This window comes from Otolemur garnettii, unplaced genomic scaffold, assembly GCF_000181295.1.
Source record: "Otolemur garnettii isolate 467f Iridium unplaced genomic scaffold, OtoGar3 scaffold00031, whole genome shotgun sequence".
NCBI lineage: Eukaryota > Metazoa > Chordata > Mammalia > Primates > Galagidae > Otolemur > Otolemur garnettii.
The window spans coordinates 5,236,143-5,258,140 of record NW_003852426.1 but is presented as its reverse complement, the minus strand read 5'-3'; the positions used below and the strand labels follow the sequence as shown (position 1 = coordinate 5,258,140).

The following is a 21,998-nucleotide window of genomic DNA, read 5'->3' as shown; positions in this document are numbered from 1 at the left end:
GCTGGGGATTCGAACCCTCCACCTTAGGTGTACGTGGCTGGCGCCTTAGCCGGTTGAGCTATAGGCGCCGAGCCAGAACTTTAAACTCTTAGGCCCAAGTGATCCTCTTGCCTCAGCCTCCCAAGTAGCAGGGACTACAGGTGCCTGCCACAATGCCCAGCTATTTTTTTAGAGATGAGGTCTCGCTCTGGCTCAGGCTGCTCTTGAACCTGTGAGCTCAGGCAATCCAATCCACATACCTCAGTCTCCCAAGTGTTGGGATTACAGGCATAAGCCACTGTGCCCAGCCTATAATATGATTAATACCTTAGCACCTCATGAGCACCGAACAGTATTGGCACATAGTAGGCACTTGTTAAGCAGTGGCAATTATTAATGTGTCAGACTTGTGATCTGAGCCAGGCTTCTGTGAGAATGGAGGGGAGAGGTGCCTGGCTGGCAGAGGAGCAGGTTACAGAAAGGCATCCTGGGGGAAGGAGGTATACCTGGAAATGGAGGGGTCTTTTTATCAACCCTTAACTACTGGGGGTTAGGAATGGTCAATTTTAGGAGCTGGTATGACCTCCCCACACCACCACTCCATCCCACCTCAGCCTTCTCTGGGGAATGACTGATAATTCTTCTCACTAAGTTACAGTGATAACAGTCAAGCACAGGCTCTTTGGGTGTACAAAGTGCCACCTTTTGTTGGAGAATTGGGGTATCAGTTAAGGGGAAGGGACCTGGTTCTGATGCTCTTGTGTATTCCTGAAGCTCTAGAATGCTCATGTGTGGGCAGTTATACAATTACTTGTGAAACTAGAGAATAATAACATTATCTGAAACTCTCACACGACAAAATGGGAGTAGCAGTTGCTTAGTGCCCTTCTGAGATGATCCTGAGAAAGGAAAACCAGCCTCCAGGGATATCCTCAGTATACCTGGCAGGAAGGATAGGAAGCAAGCTGAGAGCTCCACTGCGTGGCCCTCCCTGGACTTGAGGGGCTAGAGGGGGCTGGGGCAGTGGATACCTGTGGTGGGTGCCCTTTTGTTGTATGGCCTCTCTGCCTTCACCCTTCAGGGGTGGGGGGCTTTGAGAGACCAAGATGCTGCTGGTCAGCCCCACCCTGGGCCTAGGAAAGCAACGCACCATGTTGTGACACAAAGAACATAGCTCCCAGCCGACAGGGGTAGGCCCACAAGCCTCAGGACCCCTCTCCAGGGCTCTATGAGGCTCTCTTTATTCCTGGGGAGCCAGACAACACCTCCTTCAGGAAGTCCCTTCTGCTTCCCTTGCTAGTGCCTGCCCCCAGAGCCCCTGAAACCTTCCAGTGGGCATGGGTGGCCCTGGATTTCCACTGTTGTTTGATTGTCCCTAACCCTCCACTAATCCCTCTTAGAACCAGCCCTAGTCCCACTCAGTTATACCCCTTGCATGTAATGTGAGCTCATTAGCTATGCATCAACCAATGAACAAGTATACGAGTGAGTCCCCTTTGCTGTCAGGGTGTGGATGCCCCAGCAAGGAGGAGGAGACCTGCAAGGGTTAACTGGGAGCCAGCCTGTGGTCTGAGGTAAGCAAGAAGTGTATTTGTTCAGGTAAATAAGGAAGGATTACTTATAATGGGAAATCAGGTGCTGGCCAACTCTTCATCTCGCGCCTGCCCGACTTCCTCCCAGCACATTCCTGTACTTCACCTGCGTCCATACTGCCCACAGACCCAGTCTTCCAAGCCTGCTGCTGCCCCCTGCAAGCCCCTCAAGTTGGGTCTTGACACGGTGCCTGCAGGTATCTCTAGCCTGGGGCTAGAGGGTGCCCTACAGACACATAGCCCTAACACCTCAGCGGGCCACCCCTCAAAGGTGGCCAGGCCCCCAGCGGCTGATCCAAGTGCTGCCCCTGCCCCCAGCCCTGCTGGCTCCTAGTCCCACTGGCTCCCCGGATGCCTGGCTGAGACACAGCAGTGATTCAAGCTGCCCACACCTCCTTCTGACCCCTGAGGTTTGTACTGCAACAGACAACTCCTTGGACACCAGGCAGCTAACGGGTAAGTCTCACAGGAGACTCAGAGTGCCCTGCCACGGGGCCTTTCCCTGCCAGCTGTGGGGAGGTGGGTGACTGCAAGCAGGACTTGCAGGCACATTTCTCAGACTTAGAGCTCATCTCCCAGGCATCAGAATCTCCTGTTCCTCTCCATACGCTGCCCAGTCTGCTTCCCCAGGCAAAGCCTAGAAACTGGGTGAGTCCCCTTGGCCCAGAAAGGCCTGGATACCCCACATCTTGGGCTCTACACCGAGCCCAGCCTGCCCCACCTGCTCAACCGAAGGGGTGGAAGCTCCGCGGGGGCAGTGCCTCAATCCCTGAGACCCAGCCAGTTCTGCTTGGCTAGTGAAATACAGGCAGCCCTCTGCTGCTGCCAGCCATAGCTGCTCTGCCACAGGAAGGGTCTCCCTGGTGCCAGGCCACCAGTGTGGACAGGGGCTCACTGGAACCTAGAGGCTTAGGGCCAGGGTTTGGGTTGGAACAGGTAGACAGGCCCAGAGCCCAGGGCGGAACTAGGCAGTAGTGGGCAAAGGAACAAGGCAGTCAGGGGTCACTGCTGAGCAAAACCTCTGAGCATTTGGATATCAGGGGAAGCTGAGGGTTTATGGGCCCCAGTCTGGGTACTCAAAGAAAGCAACAGTGGGGATCCCTTGAAGGTGCTCATTTCTAAGATATGCCAGATGCCTGGTGAAGAGAGGAGTGATATGGATGACAAGATGGAAAGCTGAAGGGGACCTGAGTGAGGGCACCCCAAGGGGGTGTGTGCATGTGCATGCTGAGGATGGGCAAGCCCTCTGAGCTAGCTTCAGATCTCTCACTGCACCTGCCAGCTAGAGCCACCCAGCAGCCTACACCCAGGCCACATGCTCCAAGAGTTCCGTCTCCTTTATGACAGTCATGGTCTATCTCCTCCTCTTTGGCCAGGGCTAGGGCTTGGCCTCATTTCCTGCCCCTAACTCCCCAGTTAACAGCTTCACAGCAACCCCCAATAAAGCTGCATCTCCCCAGCACCAGCTGCTCGGCTGAGTAACAAAGCAAACAGGCATCCAAGCTTCCCCAGGCCCAAGGTGACAGGCAGGGATGGGAGGAGACGCCTCACCAAACAGGTGGGCCTATAGCTCAGCCAGATCTGTTGAACTGAGCTCTCCCTCACCCACATGAAGGAAGAACCAGGGCCCAGGATTCCAACTTGGAGTCTCACCACCCCAAGTTCACAGACAGATAGAGCAGGAAGCATCCTCAGAGTTCCCAGGAAGGCTGAGGTATATGGAGGAGGCAGTTTCTTGCTGGGTAGGGGACTACTCTCCCCTGTGAGAGCCTGAAATTGAATGGACAAGCATTTCCTCTTGGCATCATGGAGAGATTCAGAGCTGAAGACCCAGTCCCTACCAGACCTGCTTATTGCTCATTATCAGTTATGAAACACTGCTTATCACAAGCACCCTCTGACTTAAGCTTTTCTGTCAACCAAGCCTGAGGGAACAGGGCTGCATCCAGAAGGTGCTCAATTGGTACTCAGAAAGTATAACCATGGCAGTAATGAAAGAACCAGGAGAGCCATTTTTTACCACTGAAGTTATTGCAGGTATATAGTTTGTAGCTTTGAAAGGATGAGAGCATGACTTTGTGCTAAATGATGTGTTGCAGCCTGAATATGACCTGGGAAAGTCAAAGACCCTCTGGATGGAAGGCAAGAAGTGGGGAGGGCCATATTGTATAACCCTGGGTCACTTCTCACTGCACTTGCAGTTCTTTGTGAGATGAGAAGATTAAACAGGTGTTAAAGGCAGCTTCCTGGAGGAGACAACCTGCATCAGGGTCTTGAAGACTGTGTAGGAGTTGGTTAGAGGCAGCCTGGCAGCAGGTTTTACCAGCCTGTCTCCTAGGTTGAGGTAAACGGAGGTAGGTGGACAGGAATTCCTGGCTCTGGCTCCTCTTAGAGAGCAGGGAGGAGCAGGTGAGGCCAGCAGATGCCCTGGAGAGGCTAAAGAGCAGGGCAAAGGCCACATGCCTCCCTCACTACTGTCCTCAACTCCCTCAGACTCCACCATCACCTGCTTCTTCCTTGGTTTTCCTCAGTCCTCGCCCTATTAGTTCTCTCCTCCCTCTTCAGCCCCATGCCCTCCCTTGCTCCCAGGTGCCACTTTTATGCAAGCTTAGCCCAAGTAATTGACAAGGAATTTCCATTTACCCTCCTTATCAATCTTCACAACCTTTTAGCCTCTCTTGACAGCCCATCTAATAGAACAACTGAATCTCAGGGGAGGCTGAATCATTGGCCCCAGTTCCATAACTAGAGAGCGGAGAGTAAGAGCTCAAACCTGGTCCCAGATCCTCCCCTTATCCCTTCCCCCATCCCACTTCATGCCCTGCCCTGAGCCCCCAGCCAAGTGAGTGACCTGTCAGGTGGAACAACTCTTCCCAAAGCAAACTTTACACAAGCTGAGTTGCCCTGGGCTCTTCCTGACATTTAATGCCAGGCTCCTTCTCCCAGCTAGTTTGCATATTCTCAGCCTGGGAGGCCCTCCTGCCAGATTCTCCTCTCCCATCTCTCAGTGGCTGGGGGTGGGTGGGTGGAAGAGAGCCTCCTCCTTTCTCTCCAGTCAGAGGAACTGAGTGTGACTCTGCTGAGGGCCAGATGGGACCAGAGCCTACCCAGGACCATAGAAAGGGGCAGTGAGATCTCTGGGCATGGCCAGAATCAAGGCACTTCTCCCTTTCCCTCTCTCTCTAGCTCTGAGATAGGGTTGGGGTGGCTGGGAGTGACTGACTGCCAGGGTAGGATCCCAGGCTAGGCTTCCCACAGCTGAGACTGGAGAGGGATGGGGCCCAGGTCTTTTTGTTCTTAGGGAAGTAAGTTGTCCTGAGGCCCTCAGAAATCCAGCTCTTCTCATCTCCCATTTCTAGTTACCCCCTAACCCACACCAGGACAGAAGAAGGGCACATGTCTCTGCTGACACCTTACTGATGGTAAGGGGTCCTCATAATCCTCTAATAAACACCCCCACCATCTCAACCTTTTTTGAAGCAATTTCTGTTTTTAACTTCTCAGGACAGTTTACCACCTATCAAGTTGGAGTGCCTTCACTTTGTCCAAACTCCCTTTCCATGCCTGGAGATGTGCCCCCTGGCCCTAGGATTGGAGCTTAAGGCACACTGTCAGCCTTTCAGATTTTGCAGACTCCCCAGCAGTGTTTATGAATGGCAGGATTGCAGGAGGCTAGAGACATGTAAGAATAGAGATAGCACTATCTTAGCCACTGTACACAGCCTCTAGGGAGACTATTAGTCTTATCACTTCACTGTCCTGCCTGGTCACTTCAAATCCCAGAGACATAACTGTCTTTGAGTCCCCAGTTCACCAATGAGGGGACTGAGACCAAGATAGTCAGCCAAGGTGCCCTTGCCAGAAGTCTGAGTGGAATCCATGTGTTCTTGCACCTTCAAGGGCTTAGCTAATAGGCTGGGGCTGGGCCGTGGGGAGCAAGATACCCACAAGACCTCACAGCCCTTGTCCTATAGCAAGTGCTGGGATGTGTGGAATACACAGTACTACTAGAGGAGAGGAGGGAAGAGAAGGGCTATAGCTGGCCTCTTTGAGGAGTAGGGGGGCCTTGGAGGTGAGAGTAGGTGAGACTGCCAGAGAAAGCAGCGGCAGCCATGTGAACGTGGGCTGCAGCATCAAGAAGGGATGTGCAGGTGGCTGGGGCATGACAGTCTCAGGAAGGCAAACTGGACTGCCTGGGGTGTTGAGATGTGAGATACACTTGCATATAGTATGTATGCTGTATGCATGCATTCAACCAGGGCTGAAGGAAGTGAATTGCAATTTCTGGAAAACGGTAAAGTGAGGCAGAATGTGTATGTGATATGGAGAGAAATTGGGCTCTGTCCCCACCCCATCAGCATCACTCTAAGCCTCAAGTTTATCTGGGCTGGGGGCCCCTGCTGCCTGGAGGGCCTAGGGAGGAGGTGCTACTGCTGGCAATTAGTGAGATGGACAGCCTAATGGAGGCCCTGGTTGGCCAGTAGAGTGGGCTGAGTCTTTCAGAGCCTCTGGACAGCAACTCCAGGGCCAATGGGAAACACCCAGCCATACCCCTCATGCTGACAAAAATGTCAGCCCTGAACTATGCCTCTGCTTGCAAGAGGAGCCCCAGATGTCCACCTCTGTGTCTCTACCATCCTTTTTTCAAGTCTTCAATGTCAGGCTAAGGGGCAATATGAGGATCATGGTCATAGAATCCAGACAGTGGCTAGGCTAGAGAAGTCTTGGGGGATGACTCACTCCCTCAGAGTATAGAGGAAGAGACTGAGGCCCAGAGAGACCAGGACCTAGGTTCTCACATTTGGTGAACAGGGCAGGACATCTCCAGAAGCTGAGGCCTCAAGTTCTTTCCAGGCCATATCTCCCCTTTGGAGCCAACTCAAATACAAAGGTACACTTGGGGCTGAGGTGGGTCCCTGTACCTCTAGGCCAGTGACGCCTTTGCCACAAAGGCCCCACCAGTTAACTGTAAGCTGTGATTTTTCAGGGGCTGGGTTGGCAGGAGGCCTGACCAGAAGCAAAGGGATGATCAGTAGGGGTGACCCTAGGGGTTGGGAAGTGCCAGATCTACCAACTCATCTGAAAAGAGGGTGAAGCCATCTTGAGTTGAAGTTCCTTATCAGTCACATATGGACACATGCACATCACAGTGCCCTATCTGTCAAGTGGGAATAATACTAACTGCCCTGAGGACTGGCTGGGAGGGCACAGCAAAGCAGTTTATTTAGATTAACCTCTCCATTGTCCCAAAGAGAGTTGGAATAAGAAGTGCCCATGCAGCAGGGCTCCTGGCTGACCATGGGAACCACGAGAAAAACAGACTACACCAGAGTTCCTTGGTGCTCCCCCAGCCCTTCCATTTCCTGTGCCCCAATCATCCTGCTACCTGCCCCGGGTCCGTCATAACTTTACTTCATTCCACATGACTCCTTACATACACCCCCAGCTCCTGAGCCCAGTAGCTTCTCCCCAAGGTGAACCTCCCACAGTGCCAGGCCCCTGAAAAAAGCTGGTTCCAATGGCCTGGACAAGTTTATGACCTGAGGAGGTAGGGAAGCCAAGGGTCTAGAAGAAACCCACTTTTCCTACTCTTATGTTGAGTCCAGGACAGGCAAGGCCTCTCTCAGCCACACTGTCTCCAGGATCTGTCTCCCTTCTCTCTGCCCTTGGAAATGCTGGGAAACAGCAGGTGCTTGGGGATAGCCACAGAGGGGTGCTTAAGAGAGGGCTAGAACTTCCCACCTGGAGGGGTCAGATGACTTTCTGGGCAATAGGATGGTCTGTCCAGTGAGGAATAGCCAGCACTCAGGGCAGTGAAGGGTGGCTAGTAAGGAGGAGGCCTGGCCACTTCTTTTGGGTCTAGCTAGTTTGAAGAACAATGTGAAGGTGGAGGTTGCTGGGGTTCCATGGGAGACTGGGAGCAACAGAGGAGCAGAGAAGAGGTAGGAGGAACACCAGCAAGAGGGAAAGCCAGGGCCTGAGAAGGTCAGGAATTCTTTGAAGCCAGGCATGCTGCTGTGTGGCCAGGTCATGGGCCATTGGCCTGGGACTCCCTGTGGTCTAGATAGCCCCGTTCCTCTCCAGGGTGCTGACCAGATGACTGGGGACAGGCCAGTGTGGTCTCTGCCCACTCTGTATGGTTCCTGGCCTGGTCCTCATCCCACTAATGTAGTTCCTGACTCCAGCTCCTTAAAGGGAGCCCAGGGACTTGGATGGACGAGCGAGGGGCTGCTGGTCAGTACAGTGGGTTGCAGTGGGGAAGTCAGTCAGAGCTTCTAGAGTGAGGCTAGCTAGGGGCTGAGCAGCTTGGCCAGAGTAGCTCTCTCTATCACCCTCTCAGCACTTCTCAGTGGGGCCTGAAGCGGGGTCCTGGGATATGGGAAGACTGGGGTTGGTTGACTCTCAGGATTGAGGTGTGGGCTAGGGCACAATTACCCAAGTCACCATCCCCCCAGGATGTAGGACCTGGGAGCCAGAACCAAGTGGGTTGTGGAAAACAGGCTGTAGCCCCCGGCAACAGCCCAAGCCTTAGTAAACTCCTAGGTGACTCCATTCCCTGAAACTGTGGTTTCAGGAGCTATTAGGAATTCTTTCACTAGTGCCAGTTGGTGGACAGGAGAGGAGAGCCTGGGAGGCAAGGGGGTACAGAAGCATATTCCTGGCTGCAAGGGGTGAGAGCAAGCAGGACAGTGACAGAGAAAACTGAGCTAAATATCTTTTAACTTTTAACTCTGCCCTTTTTCCTTAATCTGCCTTCCTGGGGGAATGGGAGGTGCTAAGAGAAGAGGTGGCTAATCCTTCTGGCTGCCACTCCAACAATCTAGTCCTGTCTCTGGCTCTTGGCCTCCACCAGCTGTTACCAAACTTTCTTTGTCTGAAGTGGAAGCCAGGGTTTCTGGGGCAGGAGTGAGCTGGGACATGCTGAGGCTTAATCCAGATACGTGGCTTAATCCAGAAGAGATCAACTCGAGGTTTGGGAGCTGGAAGCATTGCTCAGGAGACAGCCACCTCTGGGGCCAGCCAGCAGAGACTGTGGCAAGGACTGGGTCTACCATCCAAGAGACCTGGACCTGGAAGGTACCTGGCTTGTCCCAGGACCCTAGGCCTATGGAGCAGTGGCCTGAGTGTTAGAAGGCGCCTAGTCTGGCATTGGCTCTGCTGTGTGACTGTAGTCACCTCCCTGACTCTCTTGAACCTCAGCTTTCCCAGTGCACATGTGTCCCCTGGGCAGACAGTCACCTGTGGATTTACCCATGGGATGGACTCGTGGCACAGAAGAGGAAAACTGGGGAGTCAGAGGAGCTGTTGGGGAGGGCTTCCTCTGATGAGAAGGAAGGGACATTTTAAGCAGGTGACAGTAAGAGAAAATGGCTATGTCATCCATTACATAGCACAGAGGCCGAGTGTGAAATGTTATTCTCACTATAACCTAGACTCATGGTCACCATGTCAATCCCTAGTTCTGGTCTATATCCTGCCACTAACCAGAGTTTGAATCCCTTCCCTACTCTGGGCCTCATTGTTCCCATCTATAAGACAATCACATAAGATATTGCCCCTTTTAGCTCTGATTATCTGGGCTGGGTAGGTGGTGAGCTCAGAGGTAGACATGAGCCACTGGGATGGGGGCAGAACAGGCAATGGGAAGCCATGGGAAGTTCTTGAGCACAGGGGTACCTGATTAAAGGATGTTGGTAGGAAATGAGCTTGATAGTGGGGAGAATGAGCATCCAGGAGGTAGGCATGGACTTGGAGGATCAAAGAGCCAATTAGGAGGTAGGTAGAACCCCCAGGAAGATGGGACAGGTGGGGGCAGTATCACAGAGGGAATGTGGCCCAATGAGCAGAGTCCACACATGGCCAGAGCATGACTTTGGGCAAGCTGCATAACTTCTCTAGCCTTCATTGTCCGCATCTATAAAATGGAACTTAACTCATCACTCAGGCTATGAGTAGCAAATGGGGTGATGTAGGTGAACATCCTGGGCATGGCACATGGGAGGGGCTCAACTGTGAAGTTCCCTCTTCTTTCCTTCCGAGTCCAACCTGGAGTCTGAAGGAGATGCCTGAGTTGCAGGCTGAGCACATTGGCCCCCAGCTCCCTGACCTGGCTGCATGAGGGACAGAGCATTCCCTAGCACCCTTACCTGTGGAAAATCAGACTTTTCCTCCTGCCGCACAGTTAATCAGTAACTTATTTTTCACCAGGAAAGTGTCAGAGCTATGACCAAGACTCGGTGGAGAGCAGGGTCTTTAGCATTTAGGAATATGGTGAGAGCAAGCTGAAATGTGGGGTGCAGAGGGGGGAAACAGGAATTCTCTACTGGTAGCCTTGGGGCCACAAGTCAGAAGACATGGATTCGGGTCACCTACTTCTCTGCACCTTGACTTCCCATCAGCAATGAGAATATGGCCCATGCTGCCTTTCCCCTGGCGAGGGCATGGATATGAGGGTTTCACTGCTCACTCAACAAATGTGTCAAGAATGTGTCATTACATCCCGACCTGGCAAACATTGCTGTTCACCCTGCCCATTCATCCCCACCGACCCCTCACACAACCATGCCCTGAAACACAGCAGCTGCCTCCCAACCTACCTATGGCCAAGGCCAAGCAAACAGGAGGGGCACAAGGGAAATGAGTTCTCTTGCTTCTTGGAAAAGCTTCTGTCTCCCTGGCAAGTGGCCTAGGGTATTGGCAGAGACTGTCCTAACGTGGCAAGCATAGAGATTCTGGGGATGTGGATGGGGCAGGAGCCAAGCAGGGGGTGATGAAAAAAGGAGTGGGGAAGCAAGGGGGGGTCCCCAGGGGTGGAGTCACCCATAGGGTAGGGCGTGGGCACAGGCCAGGGTGGGGACACAGGGGCAGAGCGAACTGTTGGCTCTGCCTAGGTAAATAATGTGGGCCCACAGCACACACTAGTGTTTGCACAGAAGGACTTGAAATGATTCCAGACCTGCCCTCTATCCTCCGCAACCACAGCCCCCCCATCAGTTTCTGCCCACCCCACCTCACCCTGACCTTTTCTTCCTTGTCACTTAAAGGAGCCCTTGAAAGGAAGAGTTGAAATCAAAGGGAACACCCTCCTCTCTTGCTGGCATTCCCTTCACCACAGGAAACTGCAGGGCTGCCATGTAAGGTTGGGAAAGCTGGGCACTACACTAGGGGGATGGACAGAGAGAACTGAAATTCTGCCTGGGCTCCATTCACCAAGCTATGCTATCCAGAGAGAAAGGGTTGACATTTTCTAAGTCACACAAATGTGTCAAATGGGCTACCCCTAGAGAAGCCAGAGGTATCAAACTGGGTTTTTCCCCCTGTCCCACCTGCAGAGGTAAGTGGCAGCTGCACGCTAAGGCTGAGGAGGTCAGTCCCACAGAGTGACTGGTGATAGGCCAGGGAACCCCCTTTCACTCTCACTGTCCCAGCGTGGCACAGTGAGTTCTGTCACCCATTAGAGAGGCAACCAATCTTTTGATTGAAGCTTCTCCTACTGGCCAGATGCCTTTAAAGCAGCAGTTCTGCAATCAGAACATGCATCACAATCACCCAAAATGGTGATTCCAAATCACCAAAACAATCTGCTGGGCCTCCTCTCTCCCAGAGCTTCTGATTTGGTAGCTCTGAAGCAGGCCTGAGAATTTGAATTTCCAACAAGTTTCCAGGTTGATCTAGGCACCACTGGTCTAGACACCACATTTTGAGAGTACTGCTTTAAGATACAAATACCCTTGAGAAAGGACACAAATTAACTTGCCCTTAACAGGTTTATCTGCCCTTAACAGATTTATCTGCTCCTTCTCTGCTTTCTAAATTGTTTCCTATATTTGGAGTATGTATTGCCGGTAACCTCCCACCTCTGTCTTGATTTGTTCTTGAGTCTCAGGACCCCAAATCACCAATTGTCCCAGAAACACCAGTGTTTGGGTGCATGGACATCTCTCATGACCCTTGCCTTTCCCAAACTATTCACTCTGATATTGGGTTCAGAGAAAAGGCTCCGGGCAAAGCAGAGACTGTATGATGGACAGAAGTAAGACCTCTGCTTGTACTGATGCCGGATGGTACTCTAGCGGGCTTTGGGGCAGCGGTGGAGAGCAGGTGTCTGACCTGCTGAGAGTCTTAGTTGTTCCCTGGAATCTGCATCTTCTCACCACCCCTGCTGTTCCCAGGAAGGACTGGCATGGGAGTACCTCTTCTAGCAGCTGCAAATTCCTCCAGGGCTTAAGAGCAGAGGAGAGGGCCCTGGGAGCTGGGAGGGACCCTAGGGACAGCACTTTTCAAGGGAGAGTGAGGTGAGTAGGTACCAGGAAATCAGCCCTGGAGGGGCAGCATGCCTGTGAGTTGTTACTCAATGGCCAACTCACTTTGGGACTATTCACATCCCCAAATGGCCTTGTGGGAGGAGAGGGGCTGGCCAACTCCCCAACTTGTGAGGCATATTCTATCCCACCACATACCCCTATCTCAGTCAAGGGAAGAATAAAAGAAAATAAGCTTTGTTACAGTAGGAAAGATTTAGGTTAGGTTAGCAGGAAGGATTTGGACATTAAGGGCTTCTTTTCCAGGCCTCAGTTTGCTCGTCTGCCAAATAGGGCTAATCATGCCTTCTTTGTGAGGACTAAATGAGGTCAAGAACCTCAGAAAATTGCTTTGATCACATTACTTATATAAAAATTTACTGCTTCTAGCCATTCAGGCTTACTGGGGGTGAGGGGTGAGGGAACTCTGTCTATTTACAGTCCTACCACCTCACTCTCTTTCTCAGCCGAGAAGCCTGTCTGCCCAGCCCTGACCAATGACCCAGAAGCCCCCAACTCTTCCAGGCCCAGCCCACTGCCCACTGGGCTCATCATCCCTGTAACCAGCTTAGCGGCCCCTGTGGGGATAGGGAAGCAGTCAGATCTGACTCTCTTTCCTCTTTCATTTCTGTAGACACAGCTGCCAGTCCGAGCAGCAGTGGCATGGGCAGCGCCAGCCCAGGCCTGAGCAGCGTTCCCCCAAGTCACCTCCTGCTGCCCCCCAACACGGCATCAAGGACAGGCTTGGAGAAGGTAGCAGCAGGGGTGGTAGGTACCGAGAGGCAGGACTGGACCCCCAGCCCACCTACCACACCCGAGCAGGGCCTGTCTGCCTTCTACCTCTCCTACTTTGACATGCTGTACCCTGAGGATAGCAGCTGGGCTACCAAGGACCCTGGGGCCAGCACTCAGGAGGAGACACCTGAGGAGCCTGAACAGTGCCCAGTCATTGATAGCCAAGCCCCAGGGGGCAGCCTGGACTTGGTGCCAGGTGGGCTGACCCTGGAGGAGCACTCACTGGAGCAGGTGCAGTCCATGGTGGTGGGTGAAGTGCTCAAGGACATCGAGACAGCCTGCAAGCTGCTCAACATCACTGCAGGTGAGTTCCTGTCCCCACACTGGGATCTCCATAAGGGGACCACAGACAAGGCTGAGGTCACTAGGGTGGGTTGAAGCACTGCTGGATGGACTCTGGCCATCTCTGCCCAGCCCCCAGGGATGCTGTTACTTTTGTACACACAGTAAGCCCATAACCCACAGCAGCTCTGAGCCTGGACTGGGAAGATTTTGACTCATCTCTTTACCCCAACCATGCCAGCCTACTGTCCCCACTTGGTAGGTTCTGGATGATGTGAACACGAGCTCTGCACTATCTGGCTGGACTCCTCTCCACTCTTTCCTCATTCAAGCTGCTCCAGCCTCACTAGCCTCTTTGTTGTTCCCTCGACACTCAGCACAGAACCTTTGCACCTACTGGACCTTCAGCCGAGAAGACCACCAGGTGCAAAAGTTTGGGTCCTTCTTTCCCCAAATATCTATTTATCTCACCTCCTTCAGGTCTAGACCCAGATGGCACTATGTCAAGAAGACCTTTCCTGACCTCCCCATTGAAATTGCTGCCCACAACTCCACCTCCTATTCCCTCTACCTGCTTTCCCTCACAGCACTCACTGTCACCCAACATGTCCCATATTTTATTTTACATATCTAGTCTGCTGTCTGTCTCCTTCACTAGAAAGTACACTCCACAATGGCAAGAATTTTCATGTTTTTTTGTTTGCCACTACATCCCTTTCCCTAGAAAAGCTCTTTGAACATAATAGATGCTCAGAACGTGGTTATTGAGTGGATTCAACAATAAGCACTTTTCAATATATCAGGCCCAATTCTAGAACTTGAGAATTGAGTGGTGAGCACAACACAAAAGTCCCTGTGTTCATGGAGCTGACATTACAGGGAGGGAGATAGATCATAAATAAATACATAAATGTGTCACTGAGAGGTGTGGCTCTGGAGCTGATACTGAGGGGCTGTGGGTCTCCAGTCCTCTGTCCTACCATCATCTCTCTAGCTTGCAGGTCTGGCCTATTTCCCTCAGGCTTTAGGCCAGGGCATTGAAGCATCCTAGCTTTCACTGGGAGGAGGGGTACTCATGCATCCCTCAGGCCCAGCTCTTGCCCCACCGCCTCATCCCTTGTTGGTGTCCCCACTGGAGGCAGCTCCTCCCGATGCCTCAGCCCTCCAATTTCCCAGTGCCCATGCCAGCCCTACCCTGGGAGTTTCTCCACAGGGCTCTTCCCCCACACTGGCTGGGGAAGGGCAAGTTCGCTGAACAATGGGGACAGAAAAAAATTGCTTTGACCTCAGAGAGAAAAATGAGTTTATTAAATACGGACAGCCCATCCTGCAGGTCATCCAGCTGGGGCACTGGTTTGGACTACAGTGTTCACTTAGAGGTCCCATTGTGATGGTACCCACCAGCCTGGCCCCCACCTGTGTGCCCTGACAGGCTCACTCAAGAGCAGCTCCCCTCCCTTGGCCTCTGCAACCTATAGCTGCCCCATAACCACCCATAATCATAACATGTACTTATCCAGCACATGTGCACTGAGCTGCTACCATGCAACCAGGCCTTTGTTAGGTGCAAGACAAGGAGATAGAGTGCTCTGTGCCTTGTTTTCCTCAAGTGCTGGGGTTGTAAAAATAATTCCTGGTTAGGTTTTTCTTTGGTTCCTCAAGGGGTTGGGGAAGGCAAGAGGTACCTGGGAGAAGCTCAGGTGTTTCTGGCTTAATGTCACTGAGCTCTCCAGAGCTAGGGTTCCCCCTGAAAGTTCTTTTGGAAGGGCTGGAGGAGCCTGGGAGGACCTGAGGCCTGGGTAAGGTGGGGAGTAGAAATGCACCAGGCTTCCCTGCCCTGAGCCAGGTTGTTTTTAGGGTCCTGGCTCCTCCCCTTTCACCCTCCTCTTGTCTCCACAAGTCCCCTCAAGGCCATGTTTGGTCCAGGCCTATCAATACTCTAAATAGAGAATGGTCTCAGGCTACAAGTTGCCCATCACAGCAGGGTAGGCCACATTTGGGGTAGTGCCCTGAAGTTCCCCTGAGCTGAGGGGATGTCTCTTGCTCAGACCCTGTGGACTGGAGTCCTGGCAATGTTCAGAAGTGGCTCCTGTGGACAGAGCACCAGTACCGGCTGCCCCCTGTGGGCAAGGCCTTCCAGGAGCTAGGGGGCAAGGAGCTATGTGCCATGTCAGAAGAGCAGTTCCTCCAGCGCTCGCCCCTGGGCGGGGATGTGCTGCATGCCCACCTGGACATCTGGAAATCAGGTATGATATGGCACCGGGAGCATCCCCTCCAGCTCCAAGCCAGAGACACTGAGGGGGATAGTCAGGCCAGTATGCCAGCTGGGAAGTTGCCCTCCACTGAGGAAGCAGCCCCTGGGCCCCAACTTGGACTCTGTTCCAAATCTCATTGCAGCTGCCTCCTGGATTCTGGTGAACTCTCCAACCCCAACTCACGCCCAGCCCTGGTCAAGGCCACAGAGCTTTAGGACAGAGCACATGGGGAGCTAAAAGGTAGTAGTCAGACTGCCAGGGCACAGGACTTCAGAGCTAAGGGCAAAGGACTAGGAAGTCCTTTTTTTCTTTTTAAATTTTGTTTTGCTTTGTTTTTCATTAAAGAAGTAATAAAACGTAAATGTGCATGTAAAAAAAAAGACCATAGTGAAAAATAGTGTACCATGAATAGTTTCTTCCTCCCACTCCTGACCCCGGCTTCCAATCCCCTCACCAGAGGCAACTACTCTGACCAGTTTCTTAGATATCTCTTCAGGGAAAGTCTACACAGATTCAAGCAAATATAAATGTGTGCATGTGTGGTTTTTATTCCTTAAAAAAAAAACATAAATATACCAGAGTACCCACTGTTTCATACTCAGCAGTGTACCTGGGCTCTTGCTACTCATCAGCCTGTATGCAGCTGCCCTATTGGGCACTGCTGTGCTTCCACAAAAGGCTGGGTGCCCCCACACTCAGCTGGGTGCTTTGGCAGATGTGTTACTTACTCAGCAAGTTAGTTGAGGCCCTTGCCCTTAGTGCCCTGAATGGATAAGGGAATGGGACCCTTGACACAGTCAGAGACCAGTGCCCTGGCCTAGCCCAGATCCCTTGCCAGTGGGTGGTCAGTGCCAGGCCAAGGGGAGACCAGTATTATATGGGTGGAAGCTGGCTGCCTCCACCTCCGCTGTCAATGTGTGGGTGGGAGAGGTGGATAGGGTCCAGGTAGAGAGTCAGAGAGGATGGAGTGCTTGGTGAACTGCCATGTTTCCCCCAAAATAAGACACTGTCTTATATTTATTTTTTCTCAAGAAAACACACTAGGGCTTATTTTCAGGGCATGTCTTATTTTTATTATTTTTATTATTTATTTATTTATTTATTTTTGAGACAGAGCCTCAAGCTGTCCCCCTGGTAGAGTGCTATGGCATCACAGCTCACAGCAACCTCCAACTCCTGGACTCAAGAGTCTCCTGCCTCAGCTTCCCAAGTAGCTGGGACCACAGGCAGCCGCCACAATGCCAGACCATTTTTTGGTTGCAGCTGTCATTGTTGTTTGGCAGGCCCGTGCTGGATTCAAACCCGCCACCCTAGGTGTATGTGGCTGGCACCTTAGCCACTTGAGCCACAGGCACTGAGCCGATGTCTTATTTTTATTAAGTACAATACAACAATCTACATTTATTTAAATACAATTAAGTCATCTTCTTCTGGAACCTGATGGGGGAGCCGACCTTGTTGGTGGGGCTGGTGCTAGTAATGTGTGAACTCCAAGCCCTTCGCATGTGCACAATAGGATGCCTGTGACCACAGTTACGACATGCGCACCTGCGTGAGTGTGAATGGCTCAGAGAAAGGAGAGGTATTCCAGTCTTCCTTACTGCTCCTTGCCGAAATGCATGGTATGGCTATGCAGCATATCTGCAGAGGTCTTATTATCAAGGTAGGGCTTATATTTAACAAATGCATAGAAATCCTGCTAGGGCTTATTTTTTGGGTAGGCCTTATTTTCAGGGAAACATGGTAAGCAGCTGGAGGGCAGAGAGCCTGTTTATATTATGCCAGGCACTGAGTGAGTTGCTGTGTAGATTTTGCCACTTTGAACAGGGGTGTCCTGGCCCCACTTTACAGGTGAGGAAAGGGAGGAACAGAAAGACTTGAGGGACTCAGTGCCTGTAGCTCAGTGGCTAGGGTACCAGCCACATACACCGGAGCTGGCAGATTCAAACACAGCCTGGCCCTGCCAAACAACAACTACAGAAAAAAAAAAAAAAAAAAAAAGCCAGGCATTGTGGCGGGTGCCTGTAGTCTCAGACTGAGGGAAGAGAATTGCTTAAGCCCAAGAGTTGGAGGTTACTGTGACCTGGGATGACACAGCACTCTACGAGAGCAACATAGTGAAACTGTCTCAAAAAAAAAGAAAAAAGAAAGCCTTGATGTCTGATGTCCTGCCCCTGCACAACAGAGGGTTCACACAGAGCCTCTGCAGCCCCTTCTAGCTCTGAAATCCTGCATTTTTTTCCAGGAAGTAGCTGCTTGTACACAGCTTGCCTTCCCAGATTGCCAGGAAGCAGGGAACCATAGGGGAAAACCCCAGCCACATAGGGGCTCCTGTGGCCCCATGGTCCCACCCAAATGCCCTCCCTTCTGCACCCTTGGGACCTCTCCTGGGTCCCCAAGTTCCTCTCCTTACCCCGCAGCAGCCTGGATGAAAGAGCGGACCTCACCTGGGGTGATGCACTACTGCGGTGAGCTGGGGTGGGGGACCCCTGGGGGGCAGGGAGCTGCCTCTGAAGTGGAGGGGTGGCTGTGGCTCACCACCACTCACTGCCCTTTCTCTGCTGCCCAGCCTCAACCAGTGAGGAGAGCTGGACTGACAACGAGGTGGACTCATCCTGCTCCGGGCAGCCCATCCACCTGTGGCAGTTCCTCAAGGAGCTGCTGCTCAAGCCCCACAGCTACGGCCGCTTCATCAGGTGGCTCAACAAGGAGAAGGGTGAGCAGGCTGCCCTGCTGGGCAGTGGCGGTTGAGGGGCACTGTGGTAGTGGGGGCCCCTGCTAGGGAGGAGAGGGTGGGGGCTCGGTAGAGAGGTGAAGCTGCTCACCTTTGCCCTGAAGACCAAACAAGCCACTCTCTTGGGACTGCCCCGTCTGTCTGCAATTTGTTTCTCAATCTGTCTCCCAGCTGGCCTCTATCATATTTAGGATCCTTAGTGCCACACAGTGACTGGAACATAGTAGGGGCTTAAACTACTTGCTGAGAGTGGGACGCAGTCTTTGCCCTCAAAACATTATAGCTTCACTAGAAAGACTAATCATGTCCGACCAGAAAGATAATACAAGCTGCATATGTGATATTAAAGTGTCTAGTGGTCACATTAAAAAATTTTTTTAAATGGGTAAATTTAATTTTATCTAATCTAACATAACATTATTATGATTTCAACATATAATATGAAAAATTAATTTTTATAATTATAAATTATTTTTTTAATAAGTCTTAGAAACCTAGTGTGTAATTTATACTTCTAACATATCTCCATTCAGACTAAGCCACATTTTAAGAGTCACGTATGGCTGGTGGCTACTGTATTGGACAGACAGGGCTTGGGTATGTATATGTGTGTGTGTGTGTGTAGAAGGGCTGAAAGGCCAAAAAACCTGGATCCTAGGCCCTATCCTGTCATAGTAGTTGTAGGCACCTGGAGTGCAGTCTTCTTTTTTTTTAAGACAGAGTCTCAATTGGTCACCCTCGGTAGAGTGCTATGGCATCTTAGCTCACAGCAACCTCAAACTCTTGGGCTCAAGTGATTCTCTTGCCTCCCAAGTAGTCGGGGCTGCAGGTGCCTGGCACAACACCTGGCTATTTTTAGAGACAGGGTCTCACTCTTGCTCAGGCTGGTCTTGAACCTCGAACAGGGCTTAGGCAATCCACCTGCCTCATCCTCCAAGTGCAGGGATTATAGGCATGAGCCACAGTGCTTGGCCTACAGTCTTCTTAGCTATAAAGTGGACTAGATTTACTCACCCAACAGACCTTCATTGAACACCGCTTTGGTCCCACACTCACTCTACCAACTGTACCGAGAATTATGGTGTTCTAAAGGTCTGGGGAGGGCTCAGCAACACTCCAGCCTTGAGGGACCTCCAGCATGTAGGACAAATAGTAATGAAATGAGCTGGTGTGATGGGGGTGATAAGGGTAGGAAGGAGGGGATCAGAAGGAGTCTGTGGAGGAGGATTAGACAGTTGGGGGTGAGCGAGGAAATGTTCCTGCATAAGGTGCAGTAGCCCAGTGTGCATTTGAGACAGAGTGAGCCAGTGTGTAGAAACAGTCTGATGATGGAGTTCTAGGAAAGGGAGATCAAGGAGGGCATGTGGTCTGGAGGGGGCATGCTGGCCTATGCCTTGGCAGGAAGGTTTAGAATGTGAACGGAAGGTATTATCAGTGTAATAGCTAGTCCCAAGGGGCACTTTCTCAGGCTCCACTCTAAACATCATTCTCTGTAACAACTCAACAACCCGTGGTGGTCACTATAATCCCCTCTCACAGACAGAAAAAGGAACCTCAGACAGGTTCTAAAGGTAGCAAGTGGCAGAGCCAGAACTCATTCCAGTTGGCCTGGCTCCAAATCCATTCTCCTTCCACCACCTCATCTTTATTAATCATGCCAGAAAGAGCTGCGTGGGCTGAAATGTCTGGGAATGGCAAAAAGGTCATTTCAGGCTTGGAACTACGAGGACACAGGTGGTGGGTGTGAGGGGTGATCTTGTCAAATGAGTTGCGGACACTGCTGTGAGCTGTGTGAGGCTTTGGGCTGCACAGGGCTTTGGGTTAAGGCATGCAAACCCCATAGCAAGAACAGGGCTGGCAAGAGCCCACAGAACCCCTGGGAACCCACTAAAGTACCCAGGCTCACCAGAAGGTTTGTGACTCCAAAGTATTCTCTACCATTTAGGGGGATCTGTGGCACATGCTTTGCAACAAATTTCTATAACCCTCACCACAACCATGGGAGTAGGTATTATGGTCCTCACAGCCTGGCGCCTGCCTGAGCAGAGAGAGGTCTTGGCACTGGTTCACTTGGTTCTCCACGAGACTAACCTGGTGACCTGGGTCTTTCTCCTTCTTGCTGCTCCCACTTGTACCACTGGCTCTCCCTGGGCCTTCCTGCTCCCCCAGGCATCTTCAAAATTGAAGACTCTGCCCAGGTAGCTCGGCTGTGGGGCATCCGCAAGAACCGTCCTGCCATGAACTACGACAAGCTGAGCCGCTCCATCCGCCAGTATTACAAGAAGGGCATCATCCGGAAGCCAGACATCTCCCAGCGCCTTGTCTACCAGTTTGTGCACCCCATCTGAGGCTGTGGGCCAGGCCCAAGGCCTGGAACCTGCTGTCCCCAGGCCTCTGGCCTGCCTGCCCCTGCCTGGGCTGGACCCTGAGCTGGGGGATAATGGGTAGTCTGCTGGCATTCCCAAGTCCAAGGTCAGTGAGGGGGAGGCCACTGCTCCCAGGGGTTTAAGTGGGCTCTCTGGGGCTCAGGGACCCTAGGGTGGAGTGCTTCCTCCTCAGGCCTGACTACTCACATGTCCAGTCTTTTGGAGGGTGGAGGGAGACAGGGCCATTCTTGGTGTTCACCACTCTCCAGGGAAGGACCTCCTTCCAAAGGCCTGTGACCCTGGAATTTTCAGAGCAGAGCCTACAGAATGGCAGTGACTTGCAAGGCCACTCTTTGCTACATCCCCCTGCCTCCTATTGTGTACCATGCCTGGCATGGTACCAGGAGACATCTGCACTAGTGAGTTGGGGAGCCAGGTGTGCCCTCAGGTATGGGTAATAAAGATATTAGAGAACTGACTCATCCCCAATGTCTGTGCAATGAATGGCACAGCCTGGAGGCCATCAGTGATCAAGAGTGATTGTGGTCACATGAGCCTGGGCTGGTCAAGGGAGGCTTCCTGAAGGAGGTGGCATTGAGCTGAGCATAAAAGGAAAGGAGTAATCAGCAGAAGCTGTGGGAGAGAGGCAGTGAGTCCTCAAAGCCCAGGAGGGGCTAGAATAACCACCTCATCTTCCCTACCCTGGTTTGACTGAGAGGAGGGAGGAAGGGCTGGGACTGAGGAGGGTCTACACATGGGACTGGAGAGAGAAGGTGCCCTCTGCATACTCTTGATCTGCTGTGGAGCAGGGCTTTGTGCATGTGTGGGCCAGGAGACCAGAGCCCTTGTCTCAGGTCAGCCAACTAAAAGGAGCTAGACTATACTGTAGGGCATGGGAGAGGGTGGACACTTCAGTCCCCTTGGGTGGGAGAGAGGTTAGTTTCTTTTTCATGAAGACCCCGGAGTACCACCTGTGAAGCCTGGAGCTCTGGTGAGCGGGCTGTAATGGGGAGAGGGTGTATATCAGCGCTTGTGCGGATGCAGAGGGAGACCTGGCCCACTCTACCAGGCAAAGCAACTCGCTCAGCTTCCTCATACTTCCTTCACAGTTGTTCATTCAGTCATGTGTTCTGAGGGCCTATGCTGTGGTAGGTGCTTCCATTGCTTTCTTGTCACTGACCTTCCCAACAAAACTATGAGGTAGGTGTTACTCCCCCGTTTTCCAGATGATGAAATTGAGACTCACAGTCGCACAGCTGATTAATAGCAGAACTAAGAGCTTAACACACACATGCATCTCCACAAGGACAGGAGTCTCTGTGCCCCTCCATATCTCCCTCTTCTTGACTGGTCAGCACCCTTGGCCTTTGTAACCCTTCCCCTCCGAGGCTTGCCTTCCAGGAAGCAGGAGGGGGAGCCAGCACCACCCAGACCACTAAGGGTTAAGTGCTGCTTTGTACTGCTGCCTCTGTCCTCAGCAATTTTACTATCTTCAGAAGAAAGTTTACTCCTGGCAGTGAGCAAACAGCACCTTGGCATCTGTCAGCCAGGATTGGACTGGGAGGAGGAGAGGGCCCTGCCCCAGGCCTGTGCCTTGCTGGGTCCCTGCTGTCCCCTGGGATGGGGCAGACTGGGATCCTGGCCAGAGCCAGGTTCTGCTCTGCCAAACTGGTTTTGGCTCCGCCCAGCCGGCT

The 21,998-nt window shown here is 52.2% G+C and overlaps 1 protein-coding gene across 2 annotated transcripts; it reads left to right on the top strand.

The window, feature by feature from the left end:
* Nucleotides 1-1,623: 1,623 nt before the first annotated feature.
* SPDEF (SAM pointed domain containing ETS transcription factor) lies at nucleotides 1,624-20,645 on the top strand. 2 transcript variants are annotated; one of them, XM_003789114.2, is made up of 5 exons: nucleotides 1,624-2,027; nucleotides 12,507-12,971; nucleotides 14,998-15,195; nucleotides 17,774-17,920; nucleotides 20,108-20,645. In XM_003789114.2, the coding sequence occupies exons 2-5, from the start codon at nucleotides 12,536-12,538 to the stop codon at nucleotides 20,284-20,286; spliced, it is 960 nt and encodes a 319-aa protein (XP_003789162.1). In that variant the 5' UTR covers nucleotides 1,624-2,027; nucleotides 12,507-12,535; the 3' UTR covers nucleotides 20,287-20,645. The 2 variants fall into 2 exon arrangements, with proteins under 2 accessions (XP_003789162.1, XP_012660177.1); XM_012804723.2 differs by lacking the exon at nucleotides 1,624-2,027 and adding an exon at nucleotides 17,625-17,672 and having other exon boundaries at nucleotides 12,519-12,971; nucleotides 20,108-20,413.
* Nucleotides 20,646-21,998: the final 1,353 nt, after the last annotated feature.

Excerpts from the sequence above, each read along its gene's own strand:
- SPDEF (XM_012804723.2), top strand. The coding sequence starts at position 12,536 with ATGGGCAGCGCCAGCCCAGGCCTGAGCAGCGTTCCCCCAAGTCACCTC. Across the intron at positions 12,972-14,997 it reads GCTGCTCAACATCACTGCAG|ACCCTGTGGACTGGAGTCCT; the intron begins GTGAGTTCCTGT and ends TCTCTTGCTCAG. Across the intron at positions 17,921-20,107 it reads GTGGCTCAACAAGGAGAAGG|GCATCTTCAAAATTGAAGAC; the intron begins GTGAGCAGGCTG and ends CTGCTCCCCCAG.